Below are 12,314 nucleotides of genomic sequence, written 5' to 3' on the forward strand. Positions count from 1 at the left end.
ATTAAAGCAGAGTGGTATTCCACACTAGTGATTTGGGATTGATGCTAGCTAACCTGTGCCAGACTTCCACTAAGAGACCTACCCAGTGAGGCCACCCCTTTGTGTGGAGAAAACCCCAAAGATTCAGGGTCCAGACTGCTAAACTGCAAGTGCCTACCATGAAAAGTAAGTATTAGCCAGTCTCTAAGCACTTGTCTGTATTCCAGGTAAGCACTCATCTATGGAAATGCCTCTGCTTTAAGTAACCTAGGGATAGATGCAGCCAGTATATAACCATGTGCATTTCTCTTCTCAGCCAAATGAAGCTAGAGACTTTTTATTACTTTCCTGGGAACTTTCTTTGCTCAGGATTTTCCTGGGAGGCATCTGTACCATGTCTGTACAATGTAATTAAGAAGCACTTGCTGCACATTCATACAGATGGGCTTCAAGCACAGGGAAAAAAAAATCTCACTTTAGAACAGTGCTTAAAATGAAATTTCCTTCTGTTATTATCACACATTTGTTAATACATAAAATATATTTAATACAAACCAAACCATCAAATAGTAAGTAGATTGATAAAGTTCAGTACAGCATCACTTGTGCCCTCGCTGCAGCAGAATGGAACATGTTTCTGGGGACCAGTTAGTGCTGCAGATACTAATGCTGCCAGAGCTCAAAATCTAAGCTCTCAACAGATACATCTGAAGAATCTGGAGGAAAAGAAACTATCTGATTCCCTCAGCTTCAGGAAGCCACAGTGGCAGATGGCAAACTGTGCAGTCAGTTGGCTCCAAGATCTTTAACTCACATGACCAACAGTTACTGCAGAAAGAGAAATAAAAATCTATCAGAGGAAGCAGTTCATAAACAAAAGTCTTCACGCATGGTTCCACGCAAGTTTCTTTATGCTGTTTCTTCCAAACCTTCTGTTTGTGAAGGTCTCATTCATTCAGGTTGCTTTTTCTCTGGCATTTCATCCGCATGTCTTGCATGAAGTTTCGGAAGGCTGGTTCTTCATGCCTCTCCTCAGTCACTGGGGGAAGAAACGACAGTTCAGCACTATTCTGCCTCTGTTACTGACAAAAGCTAGAGTCAGGATAGTCAGAACAACATGAAACATCCGTGGGATCTTCAACTACATTACAGGGCAAAGGAAAGAAGTGATCCGAAAAACCAATGGAACAGGAAAAGAATGAAGATTAAGTCTGCGAGCTATAGGATAAAAAAATCACCCTCTAAGAACTTAGAAGATTGCTCCAAGACCATAGTCACAGCAAAAGCCACAGCCAGGGGCAGAACCTGTAAGGTGAAAGAGATGATAAAACAGCTGGGCATCAATCAGGTCCAGAGGTCACTGCGTGCCTCAAGCCTAACAAGTTCTCTCACCTATTAATTACTTACATAGAAAACTTACAATTGAACTCTCACAGAGGCTGGAGAGTGATAGCACTGACCAAACATTGCAGCTGGGCTTCTGCTATGGATCCTAACACATGTATTTAGGTGACTGAGTGTGTGCTTGTTTTCTAGGCTCTCTTTACAGTCCAGCCAGGTTAATGAAACACAGAGGGCATTTCCTGACTGGACGGGCAGTTTCAGGTCTGATTTTCCCTTACCTTCATGGTCAATGTCATCAGTATCACTCTCCCTCTCTTCTTCCTCTTCATTGAGAGTTCCTCGTGTAAGGATTAGCTCAGAGGGACCCATTGCAGAAGCATCATCAGGTCCTTGAAGAGAAAAGAAATGGTTGTACACAAACCAGCTTGCTAAAGGTAAGGTATTGTTAACATTGACAACTTTTATCTGCACATAAACAAAACAATTAGCACCTACTCTGGATCCCAAAGGACAGACTTCATCAGCACATACCTGTAAGGAACAGTGCAGCCAACAGCACAGCTCTCTCATATTCTAATCTGTTTCGCCTTTTCCAAAGTCCCTCATTACTTTTACTATGTCTGCTGCTTTAGCTGCAGAGCAGGATTTCCTGCACGTCTATGACTAACAGAGGAACACCTAAGTGTGGCCAATCCCACAGGAACTAAAGCCCCACTCCTCTAACATGGAGCTGCTTTCACACTTTTGCTGTGGGAACAGAGAAGCACTTCTCAACACAAACTCTTCAGAAAACAACTGCAGTGAACGTGATCTTCCTGGTGAGGTACCTGCCAGTGTGCTGCCCTGCACACACACACTGCCCATGTCCTTCCGCAAGTGTTCCAGCTGCTCTCTCTTTTGTTTCTCTTGAGCTTCCTCCTGTAGATAAAGTGTTACATATGGATTCTGAGAACATTTAAAATATCAGTAGGAAAGTAACCTCACCCAAACCCAGCATCTGCCCCCCAGCCAGAGTGCAGGTCACTGAGCAGATCTCACATTAAAACTAAGGTTACACAGAACTTTTGACCAAACACAGACAGCACCCTCCATTATGGCAGACTTCTAGAACATTTTCAGAAACATCAGGAAGCCAAACTCAGTGCACCTGTGCCTGCAGAGAACTGTCCTTTGGACAGCCAGGACTCAAAATGACCAGAGCTACTGATTCTGGCACTGCAGATCAGTCTCTGTTACTGTTTAAGTCAAACCAGTAGACTTCACTGGTACAGGAAGATACAAGGATAGCCTCGACAAATCACTTGAGAATTTATTTTCAAGAACTCTCTATCCTTCTGAATGGAAGACACAAAACTATTTCCCAACCATTTTCTCACAATTAGGTTAAATACTAGCACTAAAGTAGCAAACAATATTATTGTTTTATAAAACATCTTTATTCTTGTAAAGATATGCTCCACCACATCTAGGAAAAAAAAGCAGATAGCAGACTTCTTCAGTACAGGGGTTTTCCCACACTGAGGATGACTAGTAAATGAAATGTTAGACCCTCTCAGCATAAAGGCACTTGTGTGCATAGAAGTGACCTCAAGATAACTCTGTCCAGGTGTACAACAGCCAAAACCACTTACTAGTGTTTTTCTCAGGCGTTCATATTCTGGACGATACTCTCTGAAAAGATAGAGTGCATTCAGTCTGATTCAACACATGATTTATATTAAATAAGGATCATCTCAGAGGCTTCCTTCTACCCCAAAAAAAGTTTTCTTGAGGCTTTCATGTTTGAGAGACATTTCAGAAGGACTAACAGTACTTTTTATCCAGATTTGGATTCTGAAACCAATGGATACAAAATAAGTGAACATACTTCGTTGAAACAGCAAGAGTTCAAACCTTGATCTCTGTAGAGAATTAGGGAAAAAATATTCCTTCCCATATTTAATGGCACAGATACCTTTTGCTTTTTCACTGAACAGCAAACACAAAAATTCACCTCTGAATAGTTCCTTTACACTGCCACTTTCTATGCTGATGCTTGAAGTTTATCAGAAACCCTAAACTACCTTGGCTAAGGAAGGTGTAGAGTCCTTCCAATCAAAGGAGTTACAAATCAGTACCTTCAGGAAGTGTTCACTGGGCTGACTGTGGCCTTACCTCTCGTATTCATCTACAGCTTTAGAAAGCTGGACAAAAAACTCATCCAGTCCTGTGCCGAGCACTGCAGAAACACCAACCACCTGCAAAAGAAACCACACACAACTGCAGAGAAACTGAACCAGTCTCTAACAAAAAACCAAAAAAACAAATTATTATTAGTCTAAACCAACAACAGCCATTTAATCACGACAGTGGCACAGGAATGTGCAGTACCACTTCTGCTTCTATCCATCCTGCTTTCAAACTCTTTGTCCACTTGCTGTTCATGTTTGTTACCTTTGTCTTTTGGGTGTTGCTGGTTTTCTGTTTGGTGAGTTGTTGCAGTATTTTCGGGGGGTGTTTCTTTGGGGAAGGGGCTTTGGTTTTTTTGACAAGTTGGGCATTTCAAGAGAGTTGGGCATTTCACTTACTTGTTTACGGTTAGTAATCCAATCTGCACCTAGTATGTATCAGTGTACCAGAAGTAGCAAAATCAACAACTGACCTTCTGGCTGTGAAATTACATATAATACTTTGTATTTAGCCACGTCACACTTGGCCACGCAGTCCAACGCCAGAAGTGTGGGGTGGAGAATTCAAGCAGCTACAGCAGCAATACACTCAACATGCACATCTCCTTCCTAACTTGGACCTGTCTATCATTACACATCTGGCCATTTGTTCTGTCTGTGTTAAATCAATTACCTAAAAATACATTTCATTAGCACTATTATTAGCCAGAATTGATAATCTTCTAACAAAAATTCTTCCTCTGTTTTGAAAGCAAGACAGTCTCAACTACTCACTAACAAATGGAAGACTTTTTGCAACACAGCCTTGCACTTGGTCATTAATATAGCAAACATGAGACAGCTCTCCAAAGGATTTTAAGTATTACTATATGCTGACATATGTTAATATTTATACTTTCCCTGCATTGAAGTACAAGCTGCAGTCTATGCTACAATCATCACATGACCTGCTCTCCAGTCCAGCGTTCTGACATGCAGAGAAATATGACCTAATCAACAAATAAGGAACACGAAGTATTTTAATTCTGTATATGGCACCACTACAATCCTTTCTGAAATTCTGTATATTGTTCCATATAAAACATGTACATTACATCTGGCTACATTATTATTATTATCTATGTGAATGGAATCACTTTTTTTCATTGTCTTTCTTTTAATACCCATAAAGCCAAGAAAGCTTGCTTTTTCTTTAGTAAAAGCTAATGACAAACACAATTAGCTGAAACCTTTTGCACAGACTATGGGAATAGTAACAGCCTCTGATGCACAGGGTTTCCTGAGGAACTGGATTACTTTGTCTTCTCAAAACCTGGTTAAGTGAGAAAAAAACCCAACTTCTTCTTTCCCAAGCAAATATGGGGGGGCAGGGGGGAGAGGGTGTTTGTTTGGGTTTGAGATTCTTTCCATTCTCCCAGTGTACTAAATTGCGCTCGACACTTTCTGAACAAGGAAAATTACCTCAGACAGGAAATGCTGCAACAATGAATGCTACCTCTCACCAGCCTATCTTCGCTTTCTTCTCATGATTAGTCACAATATTGAATTATTCAGGGCTGCCACTCAGCGTTACAAGTTACTGAAGTTACTGTGTTCAAATTAGTAAATCCTCAACATGGCTCATCAACAGACTACAGTTCAAAAGGGCAGTGTAAAGACCCTTTACAGAAGGACACAATGGGTATGACTGGGTGATACCTTTGGAGATAATCTAGTCCAACTTCACTGCTGAAAAAGCAGAATTAACTAGAACAGGTTGCCTCATAACTTGGTCTGTCTCCTAGGTCGGAGACTTCACAATTTCTCTGGACTGCCTGTTCCAGTGCTCAATCAGTAAAAACTAAGTCATTTTTTTCCTCTTCTGCTTAAACATAGTTTCCTGTATTTCACTTTGTGTCTACTGCCTCTCTTCCTTTCCCTGAGCACCAGTGAACAATCTGCCTTTTGACAGTCTGCCTTACACTCTACTCCCACCCTTCATCAAAAACATTATTCTTGAGCTTTATCTTCTCCAGGCTTTGATGAGAGGTAATAAACAAAAACAAGATTCTTACCTTCAGTGAACTGTAAAATTCATCCAACACTAAACTCATGGAACGAGTCAGGTTACTGACATAGGAGGTCTCTTGATTCAGGGCATCCTGAAAAGTCTCAAAGTCCTGCATCCATTCCACAGCGAAACTGTGGTCAATTATGTCAGTCTGGAAGGAGAGGGGAAAATATTCAGCAGTAATAATCTTAGCCGTAGGCTGTTAAGTGGACAAATAAAAAAAAACCATGTTGAGCTTATTTTCAAAATATTAATCTTTTCAAAATACTCAGCCCTGGTCCGAAGTTTTGCAAGTTCTGTTTTTATCAAATCAACTACACGAATATCTGGAAAGAAGACAAACAACCGCTCAGGTTTAAGAAGGCAATGACTGTTTAAGGGAACAATCACAGATCTAAAGCCTTCTACGATTTACTGCAAAGGGGCAATCAAACACTGTACACTATACAATAAAGTTTACAGTGTAAATAGCAGATCCTATGATTGAGGCCAGGCAAGAGCAGCCCCCACTGAAATCCCAAGCTTTCTTGATTGCCTGGGAGCTGGGGGAGCAGGTGCCACTTCCATGCTGGGTAGCAGCCCAAGGATGGGGTCTCTGTAAACGTCAGCTGTGCTCCAACATAAGGAGCTTACAACCCAAACTCAGTGCACAACAATGGACACAAACAGGTGAGATGGCTCCACAATTTTACATGGACTCGTATGCAAACAGTCTATTCAAAAGTTTCATCAACGTCTTACCACAGGCATATCCACCCTCAGCACAATATGAGGTGCCTAAAACTCTGGTATGTTTCATTTCCCTGCACCAATGGGAAGGAGAAAGATGAAGTATTGCCTAGCATTCCTCACAAGATTTAAGACAGAACTGAATCCACCAAGAGCCGAAGCCTGAGTACTTCAAATTCTATAAATAAAATAAAATCACCTCTACAAATTGCTTTTTTTTCCTTCTGCACATCTTAAAATTCTAAAATCTAAACACCTATAAGTTGCCCACGATTCTTATCAAGAGTCAGTTTAACAAAACTAATTATATTTTGTTAAAAATTCTCAAAATGCTGTTGCCTGTACTCTTTAGCAAAGGCAAACATTAAATTAAAATGAAGTTTGAAGTTACAAATCCTAAGCCTCAGGCCTACCTTTCCTAACGACTGACTCCCACTTTTAGTTCTTTCAAAAGATGTATTTTCTTAAGAGAGAATGATTTTCCTACCTTTTGCCTTTTTCTATGGGAAAAAAACCCCAAAAACTTAGAAGCTTATCTAAAATTATTGTCCATAGTTAGAGAGAAAACAGATACAAAACCTTGCTCAGTAAGCATGCAGGTCCCAAAACAGAGTTTGGGTCACTGGGCAGACAGGTGGAGCTGGGGCACAGCAGACACTAACACTAAAATGGCACAGTAAAGGCAAGGCCTGTGGGAGCTGTGTGTGTGTGTGCAGAGAGCCTGCTGTGCTGGGGATACAAATACAAATGATGTCATGGGCAGCTGCACTCACACCAAAAACCTAAGGGGATCTTTTCAATATCTGAAATGATTATGTTTGAAGAGACAGCTGTTAAACTCAAAAGCATTCCTTTAAGACTGCGAGTGCACTGCATGGCAGTGGATTTGTATCTCTAGACTAGCTTCTGCCTCCCAGCAAATACTGGATCAAACGCCTTCTGCTGAGTTTTGCCTGGTACAGTACATGGGACTCCTTCCTCAAAGCATGCAGAGGTTATGCCACTCCCACTGTGGGTCATTAGCCTGCTGCTGGGCAGAAGCAGTAACAAAGACAAATGCCATGTGGAAACAGGCTTAAGGTCCCAAACGTCCTTCAAAGTGATGGTGTCCTGTTCTGGGTGCAACTGCCCATCCCTGGCTATAACTTGTGCCTCTTTTAGATTTGGTTGTCAGCCTGCAGCCCCCTCCCAGTCTCTCTTTTCTAGAAAAACCTATTATTGTGGTAAAACAAAGACACCGCACCAAAGAAGCTGAACAGAACAATGTCCCACTAGGAAATGGAAATCAGAGCTTTGACTTACTTTGTTCATAACTACGATGAAAGGTAGCTTTGTCTTGTACAGGATACTGGATAGGGAGACACAAAATGAAAGTTTAACATTAATTTAAAATGCACTAGAATAGAAAGCATGTTAAGCATAAGGCAGACAATACTTACGCAAGACTGAATACATTTGACATCAAAAGAAAATTATTTTCCTCTGCAGCAATCAGAATGTAATTTTCACCCAGGTCCTGCTTACAATCACTGAACAAAATATGCTTCCCCAAGATGTAAGCACATATCTGTGAGGCAGAAAATCTCTGACACACACAGCTGATTTTGGTTACCATTTTCTATATCTCTCAGATCCCAGTTTTTAATTACATTTGCATTTTGCATTTGACTCGGACCTCAGGATCTGAGAGATCGTGAACTGAGCAATGAATTCAAATAACACAGAACATCTAAAAAGAAAAACTACCTCAACACAAGAGGTCACACACTTATTTCACTCTATACGTGTTCACCTTTTGCTCAAACTAATGTCAGAAAATGCAGCATGCAGTAAGATATATTTTGCACACTATTACAGTGATCCTGATCTTGATAGAAAAATGGAGAGTGACTTTTTACCAAGGCTTCTAGGGAGAGGACAAGGGATAATGGTTTTAAGCTGAAAGAGACATGCTGACAAAATTTTTCATGATGACAGCAGAGAGATATTGGAGCACACTGCACAGGGAAGCTGTGGTTCCCCATCCCTAGAAGTGTCCAATGCCAGGCTGGATGGACCAGGACCAATGTGTTCTAGTGGAAGGTGTCCCTGACCATGGAAGAGAGCATGGACTAGATGGCCTTTAAAGGTCCCTTTAAACCCAAACTATTCCATGATTCCCCTCAAAAGTAACTATTAAAGAGACACAGCAATTGAAGCAGATGGGCTGCTTTTACAGCCTTTCTTACCTGCAGGCGTAGAGCATGTTGGACATAAAAGTGATAGGGTTAGTACTGCGAGAGGTGTCCATCACATAGACAACAACTGAAGGGAAAGAGGAGGCCTGGGAACACCAAGTCAGAGACAGTTTGATTAGAAACTCACTGCTCAACAGCCAGGTCATTCACACAGCTTCACTGTCCAGTCATGCCAAAAGCACTTACCAAGGCCTCAGTTATGATGGTTCCTGATGCTGACCAAGTAAATACCTCAATTTGCCCTGGTGTGTCAATAATAACATACCTGGTAAGAAGTTACCCCCAAACAACAATAAGGGAAAATTAGTTAAGCACAAGGTCCTGTTCTGACTAGATTATTACCAGCACACAATAGCAAATGACACGATTATTCTATAACAGATGAGAAAAGCTTCTCCTAAACACTAATGAGATTTATGGGCATGCCTGAAAATCTCCTGTGTGGATTTTGTAACTAAGAAAGCATGTAATCTCATGAGTTGAAGGCATCAATTTGCCAGACAGTTAGTAGTGCAAAATCTTTTAAAAAAATAGTTAATTGCTGCCTATTTGAACAGTGTGTGAGAGAAAACTATAGTCTAATGGAAGACAAGAAAAGCAGGACTGTAATAAGGAGGCTTTATTTTTATGTATGTAAAGAAAATCTAGTTTATCCACTCTATGCCCTTTTCCACAAAAAATTTATAACAAGGCTGAAAAAACCAACTAGAAAGCAATCAGAGAAGCTTTTTAGAATTTTGCAATTTTCCCACAATGATCCTGGAAAAGCACAACTCAGTAGAATGTACTTACTTAGATGCATTTTGTCTTTTTTCAATAAACTTCATCACCTGATTGAAAAAGCAGAAGTATATTTTGTATTTAGGCTCACAACAGGAAACTTTCATCTTCATTTCATAGCAGAAACTACATTAACTTGCACAGCTGTGGGTGAATATCAAAAGGTTAAAGTCTTTATGTTTTTCAGAGTGTGAAAATGCCTTAATAAGGAGGGGTGAAAAATGCTCAGATCCTGCATACGTCAAAGACAATCTTGATTTTGTGTGTGTTCTAGTACCTGGCTAAAGAAATTAGTACCTGACTAAAGGCAGTTGTTCCGTGCCTCTTCACCAAGAGATCATCTCAACATCTGACACCAGCTGCCACCCCAGAGCTGATTTAGTGCTATGATTTAGGAGGACTGTCAATTATCAAATAGCCCAGGGAAAATTTAACAGGTTTCCAAAAGTGAGCCTCCCTACTCCTAAACCAGAGCATCCACATGAAAGATTTTATAGGAAACACGCTGCAACAACAATCCTACACAAAGACCGAAGGACATTTTGGACCTGTGGCTTCTTCATTTTACTTTAAAACAAGCTGAAAGCCTGAAATCCTTCATATGAAAACTAGTGTGCTCTGACAGCACTGTAGAATACATAGTTCTGTATGGAGAACAACTCCCCAGAAATATGAGAAGACAAACCAAAGCCCCCTGAGACTGGACACACAAAACCCCCCGTATCCAGCACACATCATGGAACAGCCCACAGAAACCACGTCGTACCTGGTCAAATCTTGTAGCAAAGAGATTGAGAGAGGTCACTATTCCACCATTTGGGCCCAGCCCATATCTGATGCTCCATTTAGGAAAGCAGACGGGTTACACGGAGCCCAGAGGTCATCTTTGTCAACTATGACAACAGATGCACTCTGGATACCTCGAGATCAAAGGACAACAGCCCCAATACACGATTAATACATGTCTATAAGTCATTCATCAGGGTAACAAATACTCTCTTACCCAAACACGTGTGACTGGCAGAAGGAAGAGGGGCTACATCTACATGGCTTCTCCTTGCTATTTGTGCTTTAACTGCACAAGAACCAGCATTGACTCATAACACACTGTTTTCTCTATCACTACTCTCAATATCCAAACATCCTCCTCAGGCTCTTATTAACAAGGCATAGAAACTCCAGTAATGGCTAACAGATGCAGTGAAGCAAATAATGCACTTACATATTAATTTGAAACTTATATTTAGGATGTTCTGCTGATAACCCCAAATCAAACAACAGCCAAAATCAAGACTCCTATCCCCCACCACCTTTATTCTTGTCTAAAATATTAAATTTAAGAGTCATACTTGCGAGTCAAAACCAAAGACTGTTTATTGTCTCCATCTGCACAAGCTGTTACATAAGAGACCAAAGACCTCCACAGCCCTCTGGAAGTGCAGCCACTTTAGCATAACTTTACTTGCACCACAGTCAGCAACACTGTGAGCAAGAGCAAACACTCCCATGTCTCCTCTCTGAGATTCAGAGAGGCAACAGTGCTTTGATTATGGCCAAATGGAGAAATTGTTTTCTCCACCTACTACAGACAAGTAGAAATTTCATATTTGTTTATGGCAAATAAAATTATACTAGTTAAAACATGGGGAAAAGGCTGCTGGCTTCCCCAAAAACAAAATAAAACAAAACAAAAGGGCAGAGTCAGTATTGCTTGTAAAAATTTACTGTTAGGCAAAATCATTTTTTGCACAGGAGAAAATCACCTAAATGCCAAATCTTGTAGAACATACCTTCCCTAATATCACATGCAAGAAATACACAGTCAAAACCTCTTGATCTTCAAGCAACACTCTGCATTACTGCAATCCACCCCACTTCCTGCCCCTTTACCACAGTGTTCACACAAGAGATTATTTTCAAAAACTTGAAATTTCAAATATCATTATTCAGACAAAAAAAAAGGATACTGCTTCATGACCTCTTTATACTTCACGGTGTCCCTGATATCTAGGGGAGAAAGACATGTAAGCAGTTTTCCAACCCCCAGCTGGTCACCATCAGCTAACAAAGCACATCTACCAATCTGTCTGTGTTACTAGAGATCCAGCACTGGAACAGACACTCCAGTCATTCCTCTGACAGCAGCAAAACAACTTGTGCACCCACACTGTCTTTCTTATCCTTTGGGAAGGCTCGCTGGCATCCTTCACAGAGGGTAAGGGACAGCATTGTCACAAAACTAGGGACTGGTATGCTCTTTGGAACAGCTAAACATAAGATCTGTTCTACCGCTAAAATGTTTTCTCTAAAATTCATGTCTTTTAAAGTGCTTAAAGCTCTTTATTGATACCATATTTGTATGTAGGGAACGAGATCAAATCTGATAATCCTTTCATTACTGACAAAAAAAAAGCCTCCAGAACCCAAACACTTCCAATCACACCAGATGACATAAAAAATGTACAAACGCATTGGAAGAATGGCTTTGGTTCTAAAAATACCCCTATTAACCACTATTTGGAGAAAAGACCTATAATTTTAACAAATTGTCCTCAAGTCTTTTATTAGAACTTGGGCTCTCTGAAGGGAACACAAGCAGTCCAGCTTGTATTCTCTCACGTATTCGCTCCCGCGGAACACATGAAAAGACTCTCCGCGAATCGGCTCGGGCCCTGATGAAGGCCCTGCTCCCTCCCGGCGGACCCCCCCGTCCCGCGGGGCGCAGCGCTCACCGATGTTGGCGGGGAAGGGCAGGCTGTGCACGGCAGGGTCCAGGTTGATCACGTACGGAGGGCAGCGCTGCCCGTGCAGGTGGGCGGCCAGGCGCTGCGGAGACACGGGGAGGCGTCAGCCCCGCTGGGCACGGGCAGCCCGCGGGACACCCGGCGACTCCCCGCGACCCCTCGCGACTCCCGCGGCCTCTCACCTGCACGAAGGTGGTTTTTCCGGAGCCGGCCATGCCCAGCACTAGCACACACACTGGAGCAGCCGCCGCCGCCACGGCTCCCGCTACCGCTGCCATATTCC

The 12,314-nt window shown here is 41.7% G+C and overlaps 1 protein-coding gene across 2 annotated transcripts; it reads right to left on the bottom strand.

The window, feature by feature from the left end:
• Positions 1-283: 283 nt before the first annotated feature.
• Positions 284-12,310, bottom strand: GPN1 (GPN-loop GTPase 1). 2 transcript variants are annotated; one of them, XM_084202538.1, is made up of 15 exons: positions 12,214-12,310; positions 12,020-12,113; positions 11,255-11,294; positions 10,054-10,120; positions 9,300-9,337; positions 8,694-8,772; positions 8,499-8,593; positions 7,573-7,618; positions 5,546-5,692; positions 3,478-3,560; positions 2,955-2,994; positions 2,151-2,241; positions 1,602-1,712; positions 909-1,018; positions 284-807 (listed from the first exon to the last, which is right to left on the bottom strand). In XM_084202538.1, exons 1-14 carry the CDS (start codon positions 12,307-12,309, stop codon positions 927-929), a joined length of 1,119 nt encoding a protein of 372 aa, XP_084058664.1. In that variant the 5' UTR covers position 12,310; the 3' UTR covers positions 284-807; positions 909-926. The 2 variants fall into 2 exon arrangements, with proteins under 2 accessions (XP_084058664.1, XP_084058663.1); XM_084202537.1 differs by having other exon boundaries at positions 284-1,018.
• Positions 12,311-12,314: the final 4 nt, after the last annotated feature.

The sequence above is a fragment of the Fringilla coelebs genome, assembly GCF_963513975.1.
Source record: "Fringilla coelebs genome assembly, chromosome: 3".
In the NCBI taxonomy this organism is placed as follows: domain Eukaryota; kingdom Metazoa; phylum Chordata; class Aves; order Passeriformes; family Fringillidae; genus Fringilla; species Fringilla coelebs.